The sequence below is a fragment of the Phlebotomus papatasi genome, chromosome 1 (assembly GCF_024763615.1).
Source record: "Phlebotomus papatasi isolate M1 chromosome 1, Ppap_2.1, whole genome shotgun sequence".
NCBI classification, from domain to species: domain Eukaryota; kingdom Metazoa; phylum Arthropoda; class Insecta; order Diptera; family Psychodidae; genus Phlebotomus; species Phlebotomus papatasi.
In genome coordinates, this window is record NC_077222.1 from 14,364,051 (window position 1) to 14,391,545 (window position 27,495).

General features: G+C 33.8%; 3 protein-coding genes across 4 annotated transcripts in view; all 3 read left to right on the plus strand.

Annotated features, from left to right (window-relative positions):
- LOC129800051 (protein kibra) overlaps nucleotides 1-20,730 on the plus strand; it is a 36,823-nt gene extending 16,093 nt beyond the window's left edge. For both annotated transcript variants that reach the window (XM_055844412.1, XM_055844413.1), the window contains 9 exons: nucleotides 13,910-14,019; nucleotides 14,132-14,323; nucleotides 14,713-14,872; nucleotides 14,936-16,288; nucleotides 16,353-16,536; nucleotides 16,600-17,132; nucleotides 17,193-17,350; nucleotides 17,412-17,739; nucleotides 17,807-20,730. In XM_055844412.1, coding sequence (XP_055700387.1) covers nucleotides 13,910-14,019; nucleotides 14,132-14,323; nucleotides 14,713-14,872; nucleotides 14,936-16,288; nucleotides 16,353-16,536; nucleotides 16,600-17,132; nucleotides 17,193-17,350; nucleotides 17,412-17,739; nucleotides 17,807-18,104 — 3,316 coding nt within the window. In that variant the 3' untranslated portion in view covers nucleotides 18,105-20,730. The remainder of the gene's footprint in view (nucleotides 1-13,909; nucleotides 14,020-14,131; nucleotides 14,324-14,712; nucleotides 14,873-14,935; nucleotides 16,289-16,352; nucleotides 16,537-16,599; nucleotides 17,133-17,192; nucleotides 17,351-17,411; nucleotides 17,740-17,806) is intronic.
- Nucleotides 20,731-23,473: 2,743 nt separating this feature from the next.
- LOC129799332 (probable serine hydrolase) lies at nucleotides 23,474-24,596 on the plus strand. The gene is made up of 2 exons (XM_055843140.1): nucleotides 23,474-23,570; nucleotides 23,631-24,596. Exons 1-2 carry the CDS (start codon nucleotides 23,550-23,552, stop codon nucleotides 24,561-24,563), a joined length of 954 nt encoding a protein of 317 aa, XP_055699115.1. The 5' UTR covers nucleotides 23,474-23,549; the 3' UTR covers nucleotides 24,564-24,596.
- Nucleotides 24,597-25,747: 1,151 nt separating this feature from the next.
- LOC129800072 (probable serine hydrolase) lies at nucleotides 25,748-26,987 on the plus strand. Its single transcript, XM_055844450.1, has 2 exons — nucleotides 25,748-25,893; nucleotides 25,958-26,987. The coding sequence occupies exons 1-2, from the start codon at nucleotides 25,873-25,875 to the stop codon at nucleotides 26,879-26,881; spliced, it is 945 nt and encodes a 314-aa protein (XP_055700425.1). The 5' UTR covers nucleotides 25,748-25,872; the 3' UTR covers nucleotides 26,882-26,987.
- The last annotated feature ends 508 nt before the right edge of the window (nucleotides 26,988-27,495 follow it).

Below are 27,495 nucleotides of genomic sequence, written 5' to 3' on the forward strand. Positions count from 1 at the left end.
ATATCAATCATTGGTATCGTTAGAAAAATTACTTAAATTTTTGGGCTATTTTTGCCCCAGTCGTTCATAAAGACAAAAAATACACCAAATTAGACTTTGTTGTATTTCTAAGGTTACATGTAAGACCTTTTACTGATTTTGTTTATCGGTTTCATTTTATTGCTGATTTTCGGTCAGCGAAAATTATCTCGTCGTTAAAGGGTTAAGACGAGATCTAAATAGCCAATCTTGCTAGCTATATACAGATGTATCTTTAAAATTTAACTGATAAAATAGTTCCCTTATTTTTGACAGCTTTAGTAAATAAGTATCCGAGATAACTTGCAACTAGAAATCTAGTAGCTTTAAGACACGTAGAAAACCGTAGTAACGTAGATATCAAAAATCTAAACACATGCCCTTTCGGCAGTTTTTCCAAAATGTAAAGTAACACCAAATGACATTCCAAAAAAAAAGTTTGCCGTTTTTGAAATGATCATTTTTTCATGTCAATAGGATTTTAAAGTAAATTGTCTAGCAAACACCGTCTGAATTCTGGTTCATTGAAGTTTGAGAGACTTTTTGACGCGGCTCACATCAAAACGAGGTGATTTGTTTAAGGTCCATTTACACGACACATTTTTCATGATGGTCTCGCGAATACAACCACTCAATTGTTGTAAGATCCAAATTTGGTGCTGTTGATTTTTTTTCACCTGGTTATTAACCAAAAGAAATGTAGTCTTCCTATCAACCATTTTTGTTCAATTCATCTTTAGACAATGAGCCATGGCTTTCAGCCGGTAATATTTCCCACACTCCACAAGATTGCTTGTCCACTCTACTTGTCCATTGTTACAATGTAAAATCTTCAGTGGTTTGTGTAAATTGCAGGAGGATGAAGTGGAAAAAAAAAGATGTAGAGGAAGGCACATCTTGTTTTGAACTTGAATTGAAGATTATTTGAGATGCACGAAGTCGTAGAACTCGTGGAATGGACGTTCCAACGTGCGAGAGTGTCCGGTGAAGAAGTGATTTTTCACAGATGGTAGGAAGAGATTTTTCCCTCGTGAACGTCTGTCTCTCTTGGTATTCTTTCTTTTTTTTTATTGCCCACAATAGCAACTTCCTCTTCAGCAATTGGAATCAACAAACATATATATAATTCTCCAACGTCAAATAAGGCTTTGATCCATGATAATTAGTTCATCCTCCTTCATCAAAGTCAAAAAGACTTGGCTCAAGAGAAAATATATAGTGGCTTCCAGTGGGGACTCCTTAGAGCAATAATTCATGAATTAATTGCTATGAATGTTAGAAGATGGTGTGGATACGCTTCACTTGTTCCGTGTCCGTCTTTACAAACTTCTTCCTCCACCCCTCGAGACTGTATACAAGGCACTATAAAGATTTTTGTTGGGTAAAAATGCGGCGAATGACCGACAATCTATATGAGAGTGTGGGAGGATTCAAACGAAATTCCTCAACAATGATGGTCGGCTATTTAAATTAATTTCCCACACTTATCAACTTCCTGTGGTCTGGGGTAGGACTTGTGTTTTTTTCGAAACATTCTTCTCAAGCACTAGACACATTATTTTTTTTTTTTTTTGAGCCTGAGACATTCGACTCACTTTGGAAGACACAAAGGAAATGAAGAGTTCAGAAGTTCTTTTTAAGTTTATGGAATTTCGAGGAACTATTAATTAACATAAAAACTTTTCTGTAACGCATGTTAATCGCTAGTCTATCAGATTCTCCTTGGATATGTCATTAGTCTTTGATACGAAGAATGCGAATATTCTATTTGAAGAAATATCAATAAATAAAACATTTAACTTGTTTAAACGTTAGAGCTTTCTTTCCACAAAACAACTGATCTTTCAAAAGTCAGGCAAGATTTTTCTCAAAAATCTTGTCTGATAAAAATTTAGAGGAGGTTAGTCATATGGGTAGGGGAAAACGCCCTACCTTCGGACGACTCAAGCTTCGAACTTTTCATTCTTTTAATTATGTTTTTAATTAATTTGACCCATTATAATATTATAATTTAATAGGTAGTCCGATGTTTCAAATTTCCTGAAAAGATCCATACGTTAAATCCATTAGAGAAAATATTGAATTGTTCGAAACATAAGTCGTCCGGTCTTGATACCGCATAAGAACAGTATATTGTCATTTTTAAAAAGATTAAGATTAAATTTTTGATAGACCAAAACCTTTGCTACTGAAGAAGTGTATTCTTTTAACATTGAAAACATCAGGTTTCGCTTGAAATATTTAAATGGTACTTTCTACAATCCATTTCGTTAGAATTCTGCCACAACAAAATCTATTTGAAGTTAATAGAAATCATCATCTTCCACAAACAATTGCTTTTGGAAAATTACTACCCAGAATTTTTAGATTGAAGATATTCCAATTTACCAGCCAGATGGGTTTTATATCTGGATTGTAAAATTTACCACGCGGATATTGGTTTATAAAGCCAGCTTGTGAATTTCACAATCCAGATATTAAAATCTTAATCACATGGGGTCTCTGTTCAATACCAATCTCGATCAGTTGCTAAGGGATATAAAAATGGGCATTGTAAAAAAATAGCCAACTCAAATTATCAGTCATAATAATCACAAACTAACTGAAATACAGATTGTTGGAAAGAAAGTCAAACTTTTATCAGGATTGTAAAATTAACCATATGATTATAATTTATAAAAGTATGTACATGTACATGTACAGTACAGTCTTAAATTTCGATTTTGTAAACTTAATTATCTTGGAAAAGTGTCCTACACTGAGAAAAAAAAGAGGGTGCGATTAACATTTTTTCCTCATAACATTAACACTTTTTACGTGTAAAAATATATCAACATTTTTTAATGTTAATTTTACACCTTTTTAAGGGTAAAATAGGTAAAATTAACATGAAAAAAGGATAACTTTAACCCCTAATACACCTAAAAAGGGTTTTATTTACACCGATTTCGGATCAATACTGCAGGGTAAAATTAACATTTCCGGAATGTTATTTTAAGTTTTTCGGATTTCTCTCAGTGTAGAGTCCGGCTAATAGAACTTTCTATAAACTGTAAATGATAATTTTTAGAGTTCTTCTTATCTCTCTGTTCCTAGTGATTCTATTTTATTAATCGAATTTATTTTTCAAGCATTTCAAGCACTTTATACACTGCTGGCAATAATCATAGCTCCACTTTTTCATACTAGAAAAACTTTGAAAAAAATTTTTTTTTGAAAAAAATAAAAATATCATTTGAAGGTATTTTCAAACCGATATGAAAAATTGCCATTTGAATTTCATATCGTTAGAACTTTGATTACTGTGATAGAATCTTTATCAAAATGGCGATTTTCGGGTGGCAATAATTATAGCTCCACTCAATAAATATGGCTTCAGGGTATTTATTTTCAATCAGTGAAGGTAAATATCTTTAAGTAATTTAATTAATAACTTTATTAAGCTAATTAGAGTCATTTTTATAAAGTTTTTCATGAATTTTGCTGAAATTTTGTAAGGAAAATGTTTAATGAACGAAAATAAGGAATTAATTAAGGTCTTGAAAGGGATGAAAATTGACAACCAAAAAATTTCCATAAAAATGACAAGATCCTATCACCTTTCATCCAAATTTGTCCATATTGCCGACATATATGCATTTTAAACCACTCCCAGGGCTGAGAATCTTTTTTTGTTAGAGGCAAAAGTGTTCAATTTTCCGTGTTACAGTCGAAAAAAACAAGTTTTCTACCGAAATTTGATGTTAAACAATGCTGACTGCTTAGTCTCATCATGTTTTGTTGATCCTGCCCCAAAACAGAATTCCAAGTGACTAAGGTGGTCTTCAGAATAATAAAATAAAAAATTATCAAAAAGAAGCTTATTGCAGTTTGATGAACAGAAGGTGTTTTACCTAATTTAAGTGGTACAAAATTATTTTTTTCGACTAAAAAAATTGATAGGTCTTGTCTTAACTTGTTTTCTGTCTGAAAAAATAATTTTAAACCACTTAAATGACGTAAAATACTTTCTATTCATCAAACTGCAATAAGCTTCTTTTTGATAATTTTTTATTTTATTATTCTGAAGACCACCTTAGTCACTTGGAATTCTGTTTTGGGGCAGGATCAACAAAACATGATGAGACTAAGCAGTCAGCATTGTTTAACATCAAATTTCGGTAGAAAACTTGTTTTTTTCGACTGTAACACGGAAAATTGAACACTTTTGCCTCTAACAAAAAAAGATTCTCAGCCCTGGGAGTGGTTTAAAATGCATATATGTCGGCAATATGGACAAATTTGGATGAAAGGTGATAGGATCTTGTCATTTTTATGGAAATTTTTTGGTTGTCAATTTTTATCCCTTTCAAGACCTTAATTAATTCCTTATTTTCGTTCATTAAACATTTTCCTTACAAAATTTCAGCAAAATTCATGAAAAACTTTATAAAAATGACTCTAATTAGCTTAATAAAGTTATTAATTAAATTACTTAAAGATATTTACCTTCACTGATTGAAAATAAATACCCTGAAGCCATATTTATTGAGTGGAGCTATAATTATTGCCACCCGAAAATCGCCATTTTGATAAAGATTCTATCACAGTAATCAAAGTTCTAACGATATGAAATTCAAATGGCAATTTTTCATATCGGTTTGAAAATACCTTCAAATGATATTTTTATTTTTTTCAAAAAAAATTTTTTTTCAAAGTTTTTCCAGTATGAAAAAGTGGAGCTATGATTATTGCCAGCAGTGTACGTTTGAAATAATAGGTTTAAAATAAATCTTACTTTTAATTTAGTTTCTACTTTAGTTCAGGATTTAGAAAAAAATTAACTTCACTAAATTCTCAAATAAAATCGTAAATATATCAAGTTTGTCTAAATAATAAAGAAAAAATAGGAACTAAGAAGAAATTTGTATAAAATTTGAATATACTTTATATCTCGGCTTAACTATAGAGTTAAGTACATAGGGTACAAGAACCAGTGGCGTACCAAGAGATTTTGGCGCCCGGGGCGAGTATCTAGTCAAGCGCTCTTTGATCCTCCCACGTATAATATCTGTTGAAATTTTTACAACTTATCATTTACCTTGAATGTTCGTCTATATCGACAGGATATGTTCACGGGATATATTTTTGAATTATGCCTTATCCCGGAAATGGACAGCCAAATTTGGAACCTTCACGGACTTTCGTCTATGCATAGAAGTATAGCACGGTACGCATATGCATTAGAACTATAGAGTCGTACATAGGTGACAAAATTTTGTACATAGTTTCATAAGCTTCGTAAAAATCGCCACTAACTTTCAGTTTTCGTCTAGAGGAAAATCTAAGAGTTTCCACTAAAAGCGGAATGACGAACCTAATAAGCACAAGATTTTTTTGATATACTGGTATAATTCATTCGGCTTTTGTGGCATTTAATATATTTTATCTTGAAACTTGGACGTCATTTTTCGTACGAAGCTGCATAAGCTTTCCATAGATCATTTACTTAATAATGCTAGTTCTCCGGGTTCGAATCTTTTTTAGGTCTCGCAACGATAAACTGGGGCAATTGATTTCAGAGGGATATCTCCGGTGATTGCCAGTGGAAAAGGTTAGTCACCTTAAGATAAAACACTTTTGGTTTTGCCCAGAGCTTTCGTTCCTGATGGGGATCTTCTTCAGTGAAAAACTGAATTGTGTTTCTAGAGTTTTTCTTAGGGATCGGTATGGTTCATGGGGCTCCAGATCATCACCAACAGGATGTCAGTGTGGGGCGGTTTTACCTTTTAGAGAACTTTTCACACTATTTTTGAACTTTTTCGGTGGTTTTTTTGCGAAAAACTAACTTTTTGTGGCGGTTGGTCTTTGTTTTTACTCTTTGTTAGAGACAAAGACAAAGACCAACCGCCACAAAAAGTTTGTTTATCGCAGAAAAAAACCATTGAAAAAGTTCCAAAAATAGTGAGAAAAGTTCTGCAAAAGGAAAAACCGCCCCAAAATGTCATATCTGGAACCCCAAGAACTACACGATCCCTAAGAAAGATTCTGGAAACACAATTTAGTTGACCGCTGAAGGAAATCCCTATCAGGATCGAAAGCTCTGGGCAATTCTATAAAAGTGTTTTCATCTTAGGGTGACTAACCTTTTTCACTGCAACACCGGAGATATCCCTCTTCTTTCGGTCATCATATTGTTTATTTTTTGGACTAAAAATCTAAAAATTGCATTAAGGCTTACTACACTAAATTTTATTGCAATGGAAAATATCCTGTATATTTTCAAATAGACAGCCCTATATTACACAGCCCGATCCTTTTTTTAAAGAATAGAAAATATTTTTATATAATCTGTGTTCAATTTTATCTCAGACGATATATTAAATTCTGGTTTTCAATTTTTAAATATAGATATTTTATTTATTTTTATGCAAATCAGTAGCAAATCTGCCCCTCTTCCCATGTTAATTAAAATGTTCAAGGTTTGAGGTTAAATCCAACATAACTTTGTAATGTAAATGAATTAAATTTATGCAGTATAATTACAAAAATTCCGTAACTACTGACATTGAAAAGTTTATAATTCCACAACATAGTGACGATTTATACCCTAAAAAATAAACCCATAATGATGTCTATCAATCCCTGACCAATTTTATTAAAGTTCTCGACATGAATTCCCAATAAGCACGTCGTCTGCCTTTTTTCCTCATTGTCTTTCATTTTCTCTCTATAAATATACTTAGCAATAAAAGTGCTTTGCTATGTGATACTCTTGAATATTTTTTTTTTAATTTTTGCACAATTTCTTCCATCTCTTGAGATACAATTAAATTTTTCTTCTACAGCATATTAACAACCGTTAAATATTTCTCTCCTGTGGGTTTTTTTTCTACTGCCTAGACCAACCGTCTTCATCTTCAACATGGACTTGAATGTGTGTGTCACATTTAGAAGTTATAATCATAAATCGTTAGATTAAAGTTTGTTCTTTTTTGATCATTTATTTTTTTTTCTTGCTGCTGTTTTGGCAAAGGAGTGGTGAGATGAGCTTAATCTTGTATCGATAAAAACCAACTGGTTAGATATTTTTTTTTTGTAAATTTCAAGATACTAAAAGCTAAAGACAGTCTGGGAATACAATATCTTGGTCAATTCACGTTCTTATTTTGTTTCGAGCCAAAAAAAAAGTGTTGACTGTCCAAAAATAGCCATAGGATCGAACATAAATTTATCAATAGAATTCTGGGGAATTTCCGTATCAGAGGGAATTTTCGACTGAGATGGATTAACGAGAGAAATGACATTTCCCATAAAGATGAAAAACCATGCAAAAGTTCACGTTCTCTGCAACTTATCGCCACGCATTTTAGCTGTGAGAATTTTGGTTGAAAAGGGGGGAAAATGTACAAGTAATCATTTCGTTTGGAACAATTTCATGATAACACTTTCAATGATTCACTGATAGCGCTGGAATGTTGATATGTTTATTTTCACCCACTTGAAGAAATTTTGTCGCTCTCTGTACTTTATAAATGTGTTTTTCCATCTTCAGGAATTCCTCAATAAAATCCAATTTAACGCGAAATATCTCCACTTCGCAAGAAATCAAACTTTCAATCATTTTTTTGATTCTCTCTAATTAAGATTTTCAAGTATTTCAACGGAATTTCATCTAAACTCTCTCCTTTGCTCTCCGACACACTCCAAATACAGAAAATTAAACTTAAAATATCTATATCATTTTGAGCGATTTCAAATTGTATGCCTTATCTCAAAGAGACATATAAAATTGGAAGAAATATAAAATGAAATTTCATAAATATTGCAATTGGTGTGAAAATCTGTATGAATTTTCAATATCTACCTCTCACTCTATCCCATTGTACTAGATTCTTATATAGAGAAATATTTGAAACACTTCAAAAATTGAAGTGAAGTTTATGTAAAAATAGCCTCATGTTGATTTTATAAACGCTTTCGCTCGATTGGAATTTTTATGGTTTGTGGCGTAATGGAATGTCTTATATGCATTTTGATTTATTGCCACAAGAAAGCCTCTATTCTAGAGGGCAACTTCTCTCTCTCTCTCACATTTCTCTCTTATTTACTTATCCACTTATATACAAAATCTATTCAAACAATTTAGCTAAATTTATATTGCAATTCGCCAACTCTCTCATATCCACAAGTATTTTATGGCATTGTCGATTTTTTCCCCATTTCCAAACTCAAGAGGAAAGCTTTGCAAAAAATTTTCCCAAAATTCTCAAAACGTGACTTGTTTTTAATTCAATATTAATGTGATCAGACCATAATGGCAATTTTTAGTACCATTGTAAGTCTTTAGGCATGTTTTCTGCATTTCTCAAAATACCAAAACCTTAAAACATGTAATAAAAGTTTACACTTTCAGTGTTGATTTCGTATCTATATCATCGAATGAGACTTTAATTATTGCTTTTGCGGTTACTGCTCCAATCATATTTGGAAAATAATTTTTCTGACTCATTTTCCGTGTTAAATAGAGTGGAGGAAGTTTTGAAAAGGTGACGAATTTAAACAAAAAAATTATTGAATGGAATAAGAGTGTAAACGTGTACCGGTATTTTAACTCGTATTTGGTATAAAAACTATACATGAGCCCTATATAGACTACTTTCTCATATCATTCTTTTAAGCCTAAAACGGTCGTTAGATTGAAGGTTTAGCCTAAGTCCCAAAGGTCCCAAAATCTTAAATATTGACCAATTTTATTAATTTTTCAATCACATGTCAAAATTTTAGCAAAAATCTTGATTTATGGGGAATAAAAGAAGTTAAGCCATATGGCTGAGCCTTAGGTCCGAAGGTCATATAAGATACATTTACAAAGCTTAAATTTTAAAGTCCTAAATTTTCAACGAAGTAGAGATGTAAAAAATTCTTTCATAAACCCAGAATTGAACTGGGTACCTATCGTTATTTAAGCGAATGCTCTACTAATGTCCTACTACATACCTCCGTTCTCTTGGTGATCTCAGTGACGCAATAGGCAAGACCCTTTGGCAGTGAGAGACGTTCATTGAGGCACATTGTAATGATTACATTTTAATACAAATAAACTCTCTCGATACGATTAGTAATAATAACTCCGTCCTCAACAAAAGATTAGGTATTTGGGATCAGTTATTCAAATGCCTAATCCTAAATACCTAAATCTGGGTATTCAAATACGGAAACCCCTAGGGATTACGTATCAAAAAACTTTCATATCTTAAGGTTTGATTCGTATTATGCGAAAAATATCATTATTTTTAAATGACTATAACATTTCAATATTTTTAAAAATTTAATTAAAATAAAAATCAAATTATGAAGATCATTGAAAGCGCAAACACAAAATTTTAAAGAATAGTAATAGTTGAATATGCTTGATATAAGGAATATTTAAAAAGTTTGAATCGTTTGAATCGAAAAGAGGAAAAAAAATCAAATTTAAAGTTTATTAGAATACCTACTTATGGGTATTGACTTTATAAAAAGTATTCGATAGAACTTGGAAAACAACTGAGTTTTCTTGGAGAAGATAAAACATTTAACTTGACATTTTGTCCCAAACCTCCCCGATGTGGTGCAGTATGGGACGCAAAAAGGGATGTTTGGGACGCGTTTTTTCTCGCATAATTTGCATTATTAGAGCACGTTAATTAATTTTAAATACTAAATTAAAAATATTTCTAATTGAAATAAAAATGTTTAAACTTTTATTTCATACTTAGAAATTAATATCAATTTTATTTCTACAGTAGAGTCATTTACTGTCAATCAATTATTTAAAGTATTTTCTTCTTAATTTCCATCTACCTTTCTCTGCTTTTCTTTATTCTAAATATTGCAATCATGATCATCAAATTCCTCAGACGAGTAGATTTTCTTGAACTCATTGACGGATTCCTGTTTGATTTTACGACAATTGCACGGTACCTGTTTTTTCCTTATTTCTCTGAATAAGTTGCCTCCTTGCCTGTTCTGGAGAATTTGTGAGAATTGTAAAGGATATTGCTCGAGAAATTTTCGAAAAAAATAGTTTTTAATGGGATTTTGCAAAGGTCGAATATCCTGTGGAGAAGAAATTATTCATTCCCAAGACATTGATGGTTTAATTGTCTCTGTAGTTAGGGACAACTGTTCCACTGCTAAAGTTTGCACAAGAGGGAGATTTCCAGTAGAAACTGGGCATTATTCTCCATTTTGACAATAAAAAATTGCACGAAACCTACAATCTTGTCGAAAATCAACGTCCCATTTATCCCCTTCCAAGTGTCCCAAACATCCCCGCGTGTAGTTTTGGTATTTAAAACCTTTAAGTAAAAAACAAGAGCGTATAATCTCTGAAACTTTTGTAAAAATATGTTCCCAGAGTACACTGCTAGCTAATGAGATAAAAAAAAAGTTTTGATTATATATCGCTGATATAAAATACAAAGAGAGAAACTGAGGAATCAAAAATATACTCTTTTTATCGATTTTTAAAAAAGTGTTCATAGAATTATAACAATAAAACTGAGGATATCCATTTTTTTTAGTCAAGATACATCTTAATATTGCCTACGATTGAATAGTGATTAAATCCCTTTTATTTCAAAAATTAATGAAAAAATCGCCTTGTCCCACACTACCCCTGTTCCAAACCTACCCGGTCTCCCCTATCTTAAATTCCTCAATTTTTTTTACGAAGTAGAAGACGATCCCGATATGTTTGAATTTGTCGAATTTCAGATGTTGCAAATGTGGTATGTTACTAGGTCTACTAGTATACCTCCAATTTTTGAAGTTTATCGTGGAAGACATATTCCACAATTGTTGTTTTAAAAAATTTTCAAAAATCCAGGAAAATCTGTAAATTTTGACTTATCATTACCCAACACAAAATTTTCAGAAAGAAAGAGAACTAACTTTATCAACAAATTGTTACACAATTAGTCAGAAATTATAAAAGTGACAGCAATCAGGGAATACACTGGTAAAAATAAAAGGGTCAAATTGACCCTTTTCCAAAGGATGGATCATATTTGACTCTTTGAAAGGGTCACCAGGTACCCTTCGAAAGGGTCACGGTTTTGACATCTATTTAATTCCGGAATAAACGAATAAAAAAACAATGAAAAAGTGATCTTTGGTGTTCGCTCAGATGAGAGAAATATGATATCAGTAATAAGTTTACAATAAAACATGATTATTCGTGATAAATGTGCATACTAAATTTCAAGAGATACAAAAGTGAACCTTTCAAAGGGTCAAATACGATCCATCCTTTTGAAACGGGTCAATTTGACCCTTTTATTTTTACCAGTGTATGGGATTCTGTTATTTCATTTGATTTTAGTGATTGCGTTTGATTCCAGTGATTCTGAAAGGAATATAATTTCAGATTCTATCAGAATCTTATGAGTGATTCCGTGGATTATATCTATCAGAATCTTATGAGTCATTCCGTGGATTCTATGGATTCTACTCTGAAAAAAAAAATGTCTTGTTAAACGAACAAATAGATTTTGTTAAAATTTTGTCAAAAGGATATTATTTATCAATTTGACAAAACTTTTTTTTTGTTTTTCATATGGAAAAACACCCCTTTGACAAACTTTTATCAAGATCCAGTTGGCCGCCAATTTGACAAAACTTTTCCATATTCTGTATGGAAGAACATCCTTTTTACAAACTTGTCTTGTTAATTTGACAAAACATTTTTTTCAGAGTAGCAAAAAAATATTGTCAGAATTCCAAACTTGAGTAACCCCTTAGTAATTCTGTGCAACTAGACTCAGGAAGTAGCTAAAATTTTGCCAAAGGCGATTGGAATGCCTTTTTGGGGACTTAGCTCTCTCGTTATCTCTTATGTGACATTTCTGTACCATATTATCATACTCCTTTATTTCTTTCTTTTTCTCAAACTTATTGTAAAAGGGAAAACCCTAATTTTGGTTAATAATTTTTTTATTATTGCATGTTTTTTTTACTAGACGATTACGTAAATTTTTTTCTATATAGCTACGCTTGTAAAAAAATGATTAATTTGAACCTTTCCGGGGACTAAATTATGTGATTATTTAGTAAATTCATTATGGGTTTCTCTCCCGAAGTATAAGCTTATGTGTTGATCTATTGGAAAGGACTGAATTGATGAAACTTTGAAAGTATCACTGCGTGTAACTTTTACTTTTAATCACTGAATTTAAACAAGGATCATTTTCAACTAAGTGCTCTGATGAAAAAAGGTTCTTTTTTGACAATTATTTTTATGGAAGGATCCGTAGTAGGGGGAATTGGGACTACTTTGAACTATGGGGCTACATTGATATATACGACTTTTCGCAAACTTCTAAAGGGAACTAGGCTTTAACGTAATTTAATTTAGATAGACAAAACAATTGTAAATGCAATAACAAGGCACTTACCAAAGGTTTTGTCAGGAATCTTGAAAAGTTGTTGATCTGCAGCGTACCTATAAATTTTTCTTTCACTATAAATACTAGATAATTGTTTTCGGCTCAAAGGACAAAAAATGTATCATTTGAATGTCACTAAAACTTCCACATGCTGAATACTTTCATGTAGGTTTCAGCACCAGATGTTAGATGATAGGGCACATTTCCAGTTGTTCCGCGTTCATTGACCTCCATCCTGAAATGATAAAATCAGAAGTGAAAAATGCAAAGCAATAAACTCTATGCTGATATTAGTGTTTTGTACTTTTGCCAAAAGCACAAATTAAAGAAAAAATATACATAAAATGAATAGCGAGAAAATTTTACAAGAAACTTATATAATGTTTGTTTATAATTATAGTCTAAAAAAAAATCACAAGCAATTATAGCACAACAAAATGTCTGAAAATTTGACGGGTAAAACATGTAATAATTTTTGACATGGTTATTTAGTGAAGAAGTTCCCCACCCTTGAAAATCAATTTCTGCAATCATAGCTGAAGCGTGACTGAGATGAATTGAATTTGATTGAAATAGATATTTCATATTCTGAAGAAGTCCAATTGAAAAATAATGTATAAGGAGAAGAATTCTTGCCCCGGCTATTCATATTGAAAAATAGATGTGCTATAGAAGTGGTGACATTAATAATGAATATGTATTATAAATATAAATAAGTCGTTGAGTGAAAAAAAAAAACATACGATAAAGACTCGGTGGTATGCCAAGGTTAGGTTGTTTGTTGGATTAACTTACTAAAATAGTGTTTATTTTAAATATAAATGACGCGCTTTTTTTCCACATGAGATTCCTTAGCCAGATGACTTTTTGCTCTTTTTGAAAAGCTGTAAAATGCCTTCAAGAAAGAATTCCAACAAAAACACCCTTTTGCTCTTTTTGGAATTGTTGTTGTTGTTGTATGGTGTCCAAGAAAATATTTCGTTTCACCTTCATTGAAGTGATTTTACACTTGCTAAAAACCTCATATCTCCCTCTCATCTCATTACCATCTTATGTTGTTCCTCAATCTCTTTTTTTTTGTTTTTGCTCCGTTTCTGCTACTTCTCAAATCCGGAGCAAAGGCATTTTCTCATTGTTGCTGTACGTTATGCCGAGAAAGAGGGAGACTTTATAAACATCGTAATGACATGGAGATATAAAATTGAAATGTGTTCAACATTCCACAGAAATTCTTGCATAACTTATAAATAGTACAACTAAATTGCCTGAGACTGTGTGCGTTTCGAGTTAACATGCTAAAACCTCTCTCAATTGTATTTCATCCATTAAATAGCTTTTCACTCTTTGGCAATTTTTCCTCCTCTCCTATTTAATTTGTTTTTTCACTTTGCAAAATTTACTCCCCAATTGAGAAAATTGCTATATACCTACATATATATATACATTTATAATTAATACAACATTCCTTTCTCGCATTCCAGATATACAAAACCATCAAATTTTGCCGATTGCATTGGCGATGAATTGCCATTGGGTTGGGAGGAGGCCTATGACACCATCATTGGCCGATACTATATCAATCACCTCAATCGTGAGTATATTGTGAAATATTCACACCCTATCTCAACATCAAACAATAGAAGAATCACAAAAGCCATAAAATTCACACGATACAATACAAATTTTCTATCTCACAATTGTAGAATCAACACAACTCGAAGATCCGCGACAAGAATGGAAAATTGTCCAAGAGGCCATGCTTCGTGAATATCTCAATTCAGCACAGGACGTGCTTGAGGCGAAAAAGGAGATCTTCGATGTGAAACAGAGGAGACTTATGTTGGCCCAAGATGAATTCAACAATCTCAATGCAATGGCCGCAAGTAGAACTAGTCGTAAGTATCATTTCTTTCATTTACTGATTTATGACTAGGCCCTTACTAACCCCATCTTAGTTGAGTTGAATACCAACGCTCACCTTAATCTTTTGACATGATCAACGTAGTCGACGATCAATTCTATTATGTCCCTTTCAAAGTCTAACAACAGACCATAAGACCGTCTTCAGACTAGAGGTTTAGCCCAGTTCCCGAGGGTATCAAAACCTTAAACAGCAACCGATTATATTGATTTTTCAAAATGTAATAGGTCATTTGCCCTTAATAATCCAATCCTAAGTCAAAATTTTACAAAAAATATTGAATGATAAGGTATTAGAGAAGTTAATCCATATGACTAAGCCTTAGATCTGAAGCCCGTATAACCCTATGTTCTTCCTTTTCAGTTTATTCATCGTCGAGTTCGATTAGCACCAAATTTGATCCTGAGCTTCTAAAGGCCGATCTGGCGTTATCAAAGGAACGAGTCCGACGACTGAAGCGTGAACTAGCTCAAATAACATCGGAGATATCCTTCACACAACGCGGAGTAGACACACTCTACAAGTACGTTCTTACCTTCCTCTCCGCAATACCAAAAACCAACTAACAATCCTTCTAACATTTCAGTGTGGAACAGAAGCTCAGTGCCCGCGAGAACGGATGCTACAACCTGGCTGAAGTTCAAGCGATACGGGACGAGATGATCAAAATCCAGAGGAATCTCGTATCAGGAGAGCAAGAGAAGAAGGAACTCAAACGTAGTCTGACACAGTTAAAGTATGACCTAACGAGGCTACAGTACGGCAGTGGAAGTCCTGTGGCGTCAGCTCTCAATCTGGCTCAGGATCGTGTATGTGCATCATCACAGACCGATCTCTGTGCAGATATCTTCCCGTTGGGTGCTCGTCTGGCAGAAGTGGCCAAAACACGTCTGCAATATGATGAATGGAAGAAGAGGATAAAGTTCTTGCAGCAGCAACTAGCTGACCATGTTGAGAAGATTGAACCTGGGCAGCTGGAGTCTGACAAAGACAGATTGCTATTGATACAGGAGAAGGAACAATTCCTGAAAGAGCTGAGAAGTATACCGGCCTCATCGAAAACACCCAAAGAGATGGCTGAGATTCAGACGACGTGCCATCAACTTGAACTAGAACTCAATCAGGAGTATGAGTTTAGCAATCAATGCATAGCCAATAGATTGCGAGTTCATGAGGAGAAACAGATGCTTCTGCAGCAATTGCAAGATGCACTGAGGTCGACGAAATTGCTCGAAGAGAGGCTAAAGAGTCTCTCATCAGGCAGTACCTTCTCAATCAGCAGCGGATCTAGTCTGGGCTCTCTATCTACTGCTAGCAGTAAGGGATCCCTGTCAGGTCTCAGTTTCACCGATATCTACGGTGATCCTCTATCTACGGAACCTCAAGTTGACATGGTTGATCTACAGCGAAGGATTCAGCGATTATCTCATCCTTCAGAAGTTTCCCTATCACCACGCAGTAGTTTGTCTATGGAAACACCACCTGCATCTCCAATGAAGGACTCTTCTGAGTGTGCCACAAAGGGTGATGAGCCTACGTATGAGAACACTAAGAATCTTGACCTAAGTTCAACAGTTCTGGATTGTATGCGGCTCGAGGAACGACTCCAAGAACTGGAGTTTAAGCAATCTCTAGGTATAGCACCTCAACTATCTCCAATCTACGAGAAACCTTCTCTCCTCGACCTGCCACAGCAACAGATCGCCATGTCAAGATCATCCTCAGCATCCAATACCAGATCCGTCTCAGCTGCAGTTAGCAATGAATCTGTAGCTGGGGATTCGGGTGTATTTGAAGCATCTAGAGCTTTGCTTCCCAACAGAGAGGCAGCCCAGGTGCAAATCGGTCTTAAATACTCCAAGGCGGACAGTGTCCTCCACATCTCAATTGAGAGAGCGAGGAATCTCACAGCACTTTGTCCACAACAGCAGTGTCAAATGTAAGTAATTTGGGTAAACTTGAATATATACTGATATCTTATACTGTGATCTTTTGCTTCTTAGGTACTTTAAAGCTGCTCTCCTGCCAAATTCGTCACAAATGCTACGTACAAATAATTTCACAGACTTCCAGAAACCAGTATTTGGGGACAGTTTCTCAATAGCTATTCATCTGCACAAAGTCTTTACCAAGACACTTCAGGTCAACGCAATTGCAATACTTACTGGTCAACGGGAGGAGTGCATTGTAAGTTTTGGAGTTGTAATGGTGTGAGTGGTGTGAATAGATACTAAGGAATTGATATTGCAGGGATGTGCTCAAGTTAGTCTAGCTGAATTTAATGCTGATGATACAACGCTCAAGTGGTACAACATCCTTAATTTCCGCTATTTGAACAACCTGGAGACCTTTGAGGTTGCTGGAGCTTGTAAGGAAGAATCTTCCGATGAGTCCACAATAATCTCCTCTCAGACATCAACACTGACCCGAAATCAGGGTCAGGAAGATGTCCATAGTGCCGCACTGGCAATGGAATTGAATCAAAGACTGAATATCAACAGTGACGACGAGGAACAATCTGCTGAAGCTAGCGGCGGAAAGGACGACGACGACGAAGAGTCGAGTACTGAAGATGAGGAACAGAACGAATCAACAGAGCAAATGTTAGCTGACTATATGAACGAAGTGCAAAATTATACACCTGAGATGGCAGACAAGGAGACCAATACCGAATGTGCCTTCCTGCCAGAGAAGGCTAGGAGACGCCTTCAGGAAACTGCAGCAATGTCCAAAGAAACCATAGATGATCGTCTAGTTAAGCGATCGCAAACCTTTTCACCAAGGTAAGGACATCAGAGAAAAGTAATTTAGGGGGAACAATAGGTAATTAATCTTTTTTACAGCGCTGTGGTTAATAAAAACCGCATCTGCCGCCTGAACCGAAGTGATTCAGACTCAGCCATGCATTTTGGGGCTGCAACCCTACTGCATCCCTTCCAGAGGAATTCAATTGAACGACGATCACTTCGTTTCCACAACAGACTGCCAAAAGCCGTGTCAAGTAAGTTCGAAGAGAACTTTTGGGGGAGAATTTGGTTACTAACCTTTTGGGTATTTTGCAGAAATTCATCCATCATCAATTCCACGCACAAGTCTGGATTTGGAACTTGATCTTCAGGCACAGCACACAAAGCTTGAGACACTCAATGATGAAATCTCCAAATTGCGAGATTTGAAGCAGCGTCTTGAGCAAGCACGTGATGCCAATGATGCAAAAGTAGCTGCCTGGGCACTTGAGAATGAAGATTTCCAGAAGCTGGTTGAAAGTGGTGATCCAAATACGCCAGATGACAAGAAATTGCAGAAATTGATGCACAAAAAGTCCAAGGAGATCTACAAGCTCAGAAAGACACGTTTGGGCAAGGGACAACCTGACATTGTGTCCTTCAAGTACGTTGACAGATGTCAAACTGGCAAAAAGCGCGGGAAACCTAACCTCAATTTTATTTATTTCCAGGGAGAAAATGGCCTTTTTCACGAGAATGGGAATGTCAGTTCCTGAACTTCCAACGGAAAATACATCAAATGAGGATCTGACACTGCCAGAAAATATCCATGGGCCCCTCAATCCATCTCGTCGGAAGAAAATTCCACCGCCACCGAGCTATCCTCATGCAGAAGCTATGCCTCAACTTTTGCATACTTCTGCAGAGGTTCACCCAATTCCTACACCAAGGACAATCAGCGAGAGTATCGCCGAAGAAACTGAACCTGCAGATTATGTCGTGGACAGAAATTTCGGTGTAGAAGTGTAAACTATCACCCAAGATTTCTGGTGAATTTTTTATTTGCTCGAGAGCCTCAAAGTGCAATAATTAAGATTAGAAAGAAAGAAAAAAGTATACTTTAGGGGAAATGCTTCTAATTTTGTCCAGTTTCTTATTTTGGACACTTTGAGGATAACATTGGACACTAAAAATAAATTGATTAAAATGATGGATTTTTATTCCAATATTTGATGAATAATGAATTCTATCTAAATATTTGTTCTTTTTGGAATATTTTAACACTAAATACGTTAAAATTTGAATATGATTTGAGTTGAAATTGCTTTGTTGAAAATTCAGTGTGAGCAATTGCTTACGAGAAATATGACAGAACTTCGTGGCTTACTTCAGTCTTATTTAGTTTTGGTGAAGTACTAACAAAGTTTGTTCGCTGTTTTTGAGTGATATTATTGAATATTCATTGAGTATTGTGTTGATTCACGTTACTGATGATTTGTACATTTGACCTGAAGTGAGATTTGCCTTGTGAATTATATTTTTCGTGTGAAAAATGGGAAATTTTTTAAGACATTCACCAGTGAGGTGATGATTCTTATTTTGGACAGGTGTTTTTCTCACGAAATTTCGTGAAGTTTTAGCTTTTGTGATGACTAGGTTGGACAAATGCCTGGAGAAATGAAGGAGCATCATCTCTACGAAAGAGATGCAGTGAGAAATGCCTTGAAAGGCTCCCGGAAAGGGCAGGTAATGAGCGAATCCGCACGTACTTGGACTACCGAAGTCAACTCACTTTAATGAATGATATGGAAAGTTTCTGGGCTTCTTGTGACATTCTACGTTTCCCTTACATGACCAGGAAGAGGACTTGGTAAGATTGGTTCATAAAATGAAGAACAATGGGCATCCTGTTGAGGCGGATTATCTGTCCAAATTTACAGACAAGTTGTAAAAATTAATAACCAAGTTGTCCAAAATAAGAGTCAAATTCACCTCTACATATCAATTCATTTTTAAACGTATTAAAACTAATTTTAGTAAAAATGAGATGATAAATAGCTTGCCAAGTTTCTAAACAATCCTTCTGAAAAGAGAGTAACAAGAAAAGTCAATTAGTATTGAAAATATGGCACTTCAAACTTAGGATATCGATGCTTATATGCAGACTGTCCAAAATTATAAGCACTTCCCCTAAGTGTCTCTCATGATAGAAAAAAATTATCACACTATTTTTCACAGTATCCAGAACATTATTTTATTGCTTCCTTGACTCTGTGATTTTAAGTAGCATGAACATTTCTCTTTATTTACTTTAAAACAAAAGTCTATATTAACATTTTACAACGTTATGGCTCCGGCACACCTTTTAGATCAGAAAAATTTCATGAAATCAAAATTCAGAGCCCTTTCTCACATGTTTTGAATATGTCTATCTCATTCTTTCGAATACCAAATTCGATTGAGCAAAATTGAACTTGGAGTGATGTTTAAGAGAAGAAGAAGAGTGCGAGAGAATGAGATAGACATATGCAAAACATGTGAGAAAGAAAGGGATCCGAATTTTGACTTCATGAAATTTTCCTGATCTAAAAGGTGTGCCGGAGGCATTAGGACGAAATTGAAAGGAAAAAAATCTAAAATAAGTGTCTGTAAAATCTGTGTCTTATTAATAATTTTGTGTAAAATCACTGCCTTAAACAGCTTGTAATCATTTGGAAAAATTATCTGCAATCTCCTCAAAAATAAATGTTTTAAATGTGCGTCTAAAGTTTAAATTTAGAAAAACCAATAACGTGCCTTCTAAATTTGGATACTAGAGAGTGAGATTTTTGATGTTCTTATCAAATTCCAAAATGCTTTGTATTTCGTACAAAAACACAATTAAAAAAAAACCATTTAGTGTATCTTTATTTCGGACAAAATTTGCGCCATTTGAGAAGAGAGATAACTTTGTTGTTTTGGCCACCCCACCGAGAATTAACTATTCTTTTCTCTATGTTACATTAAAAAGTTTTTAGTTTCAAGCGACAACTGGTGGGATTAACTTGTTAGCAATTTGTAGAGAGAAAATATATCAAATAAGAAAAAAATGTTATGTTTGTCAATGAACTAGCTAATTAAAAAAGATTTATTGAATATTTAAGAATGAAAATATCTACAAAAAAATGCAAGTAAAGAAAGTGCCTAATTTGTTGCAAAACTAACTGCTAAAGTTAATGAATAAAATTTATTTAGATAGAAATTTATCTTGAAGATTTAAAAGAAAATCAAATAAATGTGTCATAGTCTCAATATAAAAAAAAATGAATTAACTACTTGAAGAAATGAAATCTATTTTTAAAAAATAAATCATAAAATTAAGCATTACTGTAGCGTTAAAAGTATGAGAAAAGAAATAATTTAACACACAAAGAAATATTTAGAATAAAATATTAAATTAACAAAATACAAAAAATATCATGTTCTTTTTTTTCTAATTTATAATGTTGATTTTAGTGAATTTTTTAGATAGACTTTTTTTGAAGATGTATTTTACGTGAATATTTGCAAATGGATAGATGAATGCACACATAAACGAACATTTTTTTGCTGTAAATAGTTCTTTTTTTTCTAAGTAAGAATTTATTAAATATATTCATGAGAATAATCGAAAAAATTGCGTTTTAATTATTAAAATTGCAGAATCGAATATTAGAGTAGAGGAAGGCTTTCACGCTTCGCACACACTTTGCCTCTGAACACTGAAACTGACCTATCTATAGCAATTATATTTTAATGCTAGTCTTAAGTCACACTTTTCCTAAAAAAAATATGTCAGATTCATTAAGGGAACGGAAAAATATGAAATGTTCGAAGCTAAAATGTGTGTGAAGCCTCAAAACCTCTCCCTAACTCTTAATTTTTATCCTTATAGTAGGTGAGATTGTTAAGAATCTCACCTAATAATGTGATATTCTTTCTAAGGGCCCAAATACATTCAGGCTAGTCTTCAAGAATATTTAGTTTAGTGTCCAAAATTTGGCTGTCAGGAAAATTCCATGAAGTCGAAATTTAATTCCTTTTCTTTCTTACATGCTTTTTATATGTCTATCTCATTCTCTCGCACCCTTCTTCTTTTTCTTTTAAATATCACAGCAGATTCAATTTAGCTCAATTGAATTTGACATGCAAAAGAATGAGATAGTCATATGCAAAACATGTGAGAAAGAAAGGGATTCGAATTTCGACTTCATGAAATTTTCCTAATCTAAAAAATGTGCCGGAGCCATAATGATTTGTCTGAAACTGTCATACACTGAGACTTTAGAATCAACAATTAGAGGTCCTTTGTATTTTTTGTTTAATTTTTTACTGCAAAATTTTACAGGCTTAATATTCTCAAGGATCAGCTTACGATTGGCTAATCTTTTGTTTTAAGGCTATTCAATATGAGAAGAAAAGATCTGCTGATTGCTGATACAATTTACTGCTAAAGCAGTATCTTAAGTTCGGGTTAGTTTGACACCCCCTGTTTGTAAACTTTTAAAATCCAATCTATCATGTCTGATCCGTAAAGACCATCCTTAAGTTCTAGAAACGATGATCTACTATTTCAGGAAGGTGTTCCTATTCGATTCCAAAGCGTTCCTAGGCTGAATCTTATAAAATATGTCTCCCTCGAGATCAGTGTCCTTCTTCATTTAAGGATTTTGATCGGAAGGAGTGAAAAGATATCCTGAATGTCCTAAACAAGTAGATGGTTTCAAAAAAAAAAATGAAACGGTAAGTTTACAGCTTATAGTTATGGTTACTCCTAAAGCCTTTAAAAAAATCCATGATCATATTTATTACGACCAAATGAGAATTAAAGGAAAGGGGTAGATAAAACTATGCCACTTCTATGTTCACTCGAATCCGGATTGATCGATTTTATTTAAATCTTATGGATCTGTCGATCTACAAAAAATATGCTGATTTCTGCTGATCTACATGAATCGTGATTCGTCGATTTCTGCAGAAATCGACGAATATCTGTCAATCTTGTACAAAATCGTAGCGATCGTCATATTTTGTAAAAACCTGCCGATCTGTCAATGTTTTGTAATGATATTGATTGTGTTAATCTGCGAAAATCGTGTCGATCTACTTTCAGAAAGATTCTGCCGATCTCCTGAATTTATAAAAATCATATCGATTTGTTCATCTATTTGTAATGATCTTGTCAATCCATACTTCTGCAAAAATCGTACCGATCCATCGATTTTGTAAAGATCGTGTCAATCTGTCAACTTTAGCAAAGATTATAACGATTTGCCGATTCTTGACACTATATCGGCGGTAATATGTAGATTTTTTGCTCATAGTTTACTGCGAAAACCAATTTATTCTCCCCTCCATTAGAGGTCCTAAAATCGAGTCCCGGCCAAAATCCCGAAATTTCCATTAATCCATTAATTTCATCTCTTTCAGGATTTTGAACATTCGGGATTTTGGCTTTCGAGATTTTGGCTTTCGTAATTTTGGCGTTCGAGATTTAATAAATATAACTGTTTTTACCATACATTACCTCAAATATTTCGATGTTGAAATATATTTTGAAAGTTATTTACTTAGTATAACATTTTGTTAAAGTTTTCAACGACGTGCAATAAATATTTGATTACGAGTCTAATTATCTAATTTTGTAAAGAAGGTTATGATGGAAATTGTGGTTATGTTATAGACATAACCTAAAGAATGTCCGGTATATTATTTCAATTCCAAAAGCAAATAATATCCGTTTTTTTTAATTAAGCCATATTATAAGTAAATAAATCAATTTGTTGTAGCGAATTAAAGAAAGAGTTTCTTTCATTTAAAACTTCATAGAGTCGCAATTCAGCGTATTTTAAAGACATAACATTAGGGGAGACCGGGGCAGAAGTAGCCAGTAAATGAAATTTTTCATTGCGTATAATTTTTTATTAAAATGTTTGCATTGTGCTAACAAATACTTCAATAAATAGGAAGGGAAGTGTAATTTTGGAATAAATAGTGGTTTCTTCAGTATTCCTTCTATGACAAGCTATAACTTCCCACTGTCTAATACCATGCGTGGCTAATTCTACCCCGGTCTCCCTTATATCTAAAACAAATATCTTCTGGGGTAGACAAAAAATTAGCTACAACAAACTATTTTTTAATCTAATTGAACAAAGAAACTCCAAGTTCTATTGAGCTAAAAATCTATGTAAATCAAAGAGTTATTGTAATTTTGAAGTTCTTTTTGAATATCCAATTCACCTAGCGCGCCAAAATTCTTAACGAAACTCTTCATCAAGTTCATCAAATTTGGATTTAACTTCAAGCAGTTGGACGACTGTTTCTGACTTAAAATTAATTGGAACAATCATGGAGAGAAAAATTTGCGTGTCATGCGTGTGATACTAAAGTAAATAGAATGATATTAATATAGAGAAAGAGTTGAGGTATTTGAATTTCTTGCGAGAAAGAATAATGCAGAAATTAGACAAAAATGTAAGTCTTATAATACTTAACATATCTGTTAGAATGTTGAGAATATTTTTAAATGAATAGAAGTTCATGGAAGTGGAGATTCCGGTGCCTTGGGGACACGTTGCTGGAAAATGGTATGGACCAGCAGATATCAGACCAATTCTCATGATTCACGGATGTTTGGACAATGCAGGGACTTGGGATACTCTAATTCCACTCCTGCCTAAAGATGGTATTAGCTACTTAGCCATTGACCTGCCTGGACATGGATTTTCATCCCACATTCCTGAGGGAATGATCTACAGTCATTTTGATTATATCTGGCTCATTCACCGAATCAGAAAGATTTACAACTGGCCAAAGGTCTCTTTGATTGGGCATTGTCTTGGAGCGATATTATCCTTCCTGTATGCTGGAATATTTCCCAAAAATGTGGATATGGTAATCAACCTGGATGGAATGATTCCGTCAACTAATCCAAGTATTCTAATCAATAGAATGAAGTCTGGACTTCATTCGAGTTTGATAATAACTTCGAGTTTGATAAGTCATCATCTAATATCAAAATCCCAGCCAACATATTTCAAGGAAGAACTTGTAGAAAGGATGATTGCAAGTTCCTACAATTCCCTTTCTCCTGCAGACTGTGAATACTTATTCAGACGAGGGATCAAGAAAAGCTCCAGGGAACCTAATAAATTTACTCTAAGAAGCGATGCTAGAGTGAGAATGCTGGATGTCATAGCTCATTCTCAAGAAGATTATCATACATTGGCGAGGGAAATTCAGTGCCCGATCTTATACATCAGTGCTGATTTTAGAGATACTCCTAGATCGAGAAAATTCAATGAGAATCAGAAAACGATTGAGGAGTTTATGGAGGAGAATACTCCTCTGTTTGAGTACCAGGAAGTATCAGGGAAGCATCATGTCCATTTGACACATCCAGAACGTGTTTCTGGACTAATAACCAAATTCATTCTCAAGTGCAGGGCACCAAAGAGTAAAATTTAATTTAAAATTTAAAGTATTGATAGATTTTTATGTAATGTTTTATACTTAAGAGATTTAAGGATTTAAGTAGATCTGTATAAAAAAATTTAATATATATTTATAGGGGAAAGTGCCCATGCTTCACACCGTCCCAAGCTTTACAATGACTAAATTTTTCGAATGTTTTTCAATAAAAGTGGCTCATCTTTTTTATATTTCAAAAACTAGGGGAAAGTATCTTATTTTTAAAATATATTGCGGAGTCGTATTTATTCAGAAATATAGGAAAAATTTTGTCATTGTAAAGCTTGGGGGGACCGTGCAAAGCATGGGCACTTTCCCCTAAATAATTTTGAGCAAAATTGAGCATTGAATACATTGATAGAGAATTCAAGCTTTAAAAATTTTATTAAAAATGTTTTATAAGGCATGAAATATTTCAAATTTCACTTGATAAAAAGAGAAATTAAACCGAATCTGCTGAAAAGTATCTGATATAAAGAATTTCAGTTGTAACTTTAACGCCGATTAATTCGTTAAAGAAGAGATAGAGGGGACAGAGGCTTCTATCTCTAAATTTAAATTTTTTAAGCTGGCTTTATCTGTGCAGAATTTCACTTGAAAATAAGAAAAATTGAATAAGCATAATTCTCAAAAAAACATAGGTATGTTTTTTCTCTCAAAATTAGATTTTTTGAAATAATTTAATTTTAAATGTAGGGTAGAGTCAGCCCTTTTCGCCACCTAATACAAAACAACTAATTTAAGGCATTTAAGAATAAGTAGCATTTCAACACTCATAATGTGTTCTGTTCTAATATCCCAATACGTTATTACGTCTCTTAATTAATTGAAATTCGTTTTAGAACAGGTGACGAAAAGTACTGAAACAAGCATAATTGGGGAAAATGCATATTTTTCAATGAGATTCTTTAAAATTCCAAAGACGTATTCTAGATATATAGACAGATATTGCTTCAAAGTATCTTTATACAAAAATTTATTTTAGTCTGACAAAAATATCACACCTTACGAGGCCCCTAAAGCTTAATGGGGGCAAAAAGTACTGACTCTACCCTATTTTAATCAGTTTTAGTGTAAAATAAATTTATTTTTCAAAGCTTAACACGAGGTTTAAGTTTATACCTTGTAAATTTCTCTCAGTGCACTTGATTGAATCTCCCGCCAAAATATTTAACGAAGTTTTACGCATGATTGTGACATGGAGAAGAGTGGGAGAATAAAAGACTGATAAAATCTCACAAGAATATCATAAAAAATGATAGTGATTTAGTGGTTTTCATGACGTGCAGATCTTCTGTGAAAAATTATGGAGAAATTGGAAGATCCAGTAAGTTAAACTGCCAATCAAAGTGCTATTTCTCTGACTATAAAGAATCCCTTTCAATATACAGAACTTCACGGAAGTGAAGATTCCCGTGCCTTGGGGCCATGTAGCTGGGAAATGGTATGGTCCAGCAGATGTCAAACCAATTCTCATGATTCACGGATGGTTGGACAACGCAGGATCATATGATACCTTAATACCACTCCTGCCTAAAGATGGCATTAGCTACTTAGCAATTGACCTGCCTGGACATGGATTTTCATCTCACATTCCTGAGGGAATGACCTACAGTCACTATGACTATGTGTGGCTCATTCATCGAATCAGAAAGATTTACAACTGGCCAAAGGTCTCCCTGATTGGGCACTCTCTTGGAGCGATATTGTGCTTCCTATATGCTGGAATATTTCCTCAAAATGTGGACATGGTAATCAATCTAGACGGTATGATTCCCTTTACTAGTCCAGAATTTGTGATTGGTATGCTGGAAGCAGGACTTGCAAAAACTTCGACATTGATAGCTCATCATATGACACCAAAATCCCAGCCAACATATTCTAAAGAAGAACTTGTAGAAAGGATGATTGCAAGTTCCTACAATTCCCTTTCTCCTGAAGACTGTGAATACTTATTCAGACGAGGGATCAAAAAAAGCTCCAGAGAACCTAATAAATTTACTCTAAGAAGCGATGCCAGAGTGAAAATGATACATATAATATCCCTTTCTCAAGAGAACTATCATACATTAGCGAGGGAAATTAAATGCCCAATATTATACATCAGTGCTGATTCTAAGCGAAATACTCCAAGATCGAGAAAATTCAATGAGAATCAGAAGACGATAGAGGAATTTATGCAGAAGAATACTCCTCTGTTTGAGTACCAGGAAGTATCAGGGAAGCATCATGTCCACTTGACGCATCCAGAACGAGTTTCTGGAACAATGACCGATTTTATTCTCAAGTACAGGACACCAAAGAGTAAAATTTAATTCAGGGGAAAGGTGTGACACTTAATTAGTTAGTTAATTTGTAATTGTTGTATTTAAAAAATGTGGTTGGAGAAAATAATATAAATGGTTTTTTGACAAAATCGAATGCCGAATTTCAATGACAATTTTAAATTTATTTTTCTTGTATAATTCCTGATTTCTGAATTATCTAGAAATTACCGTTTCGGTTCACTGAGAGAAATCCGAAAAAGTTAAAATAACATTCCGGAAATGTTAATTTTACCCTACAGTATTGATCCAAAATCGGTGTAAATATTACCCTTTTTAGGTGTATTAGGGGTTAAAGGTACCCCTTTCATGTTAATTTTACCTAAATCATGTAAAATCATGTAAAATTTACACCTAAAAAGTGTTAAAAATATGAGGAAAAAATGTTAATCGCACCCTCTCTTTTTCTTACTGTTACGGACGGTTTTACATCTACCGGTGTAGCGTTCAAACGATTCGAACACTAGGTGATAATAGTCTTCTGCTTTTTGGTAACCCGTCCCAAAATGTGGAGATCCTCTTCAGACATTGATCTTCCTTTTCTCACATTTCTTTTTTTAATTTTTGCTTTTATTTCCGTATAACCGTTTTTAGGACAATTTTTA

Coding starts and splice junctions, on each gene's coding strand:
- LOC129799332 (XM_055843140.1), top strand. CDS start 23,550: ATGCAGAAATTAGACAAAAAT. Junction 23,571..23,630: donor TGCAGAAATTAGACAAAAAT/GTAAGTCTTATA, acceptor TTAAATGAATAG/AAGTTCATGGAAGTGGAGAT.
- LOC129800072 (XM_055844450.1), top strand. CDS start 25,873: ATGGAGAAATTGGAAGATCCA. Junction 25,894..25,957: donor TGGAGAAATTGGAAGATCCA/GTAAGTTAAACT, acceptor TTCAATATACAG/AACTTCACGGAAGTGAAGAT.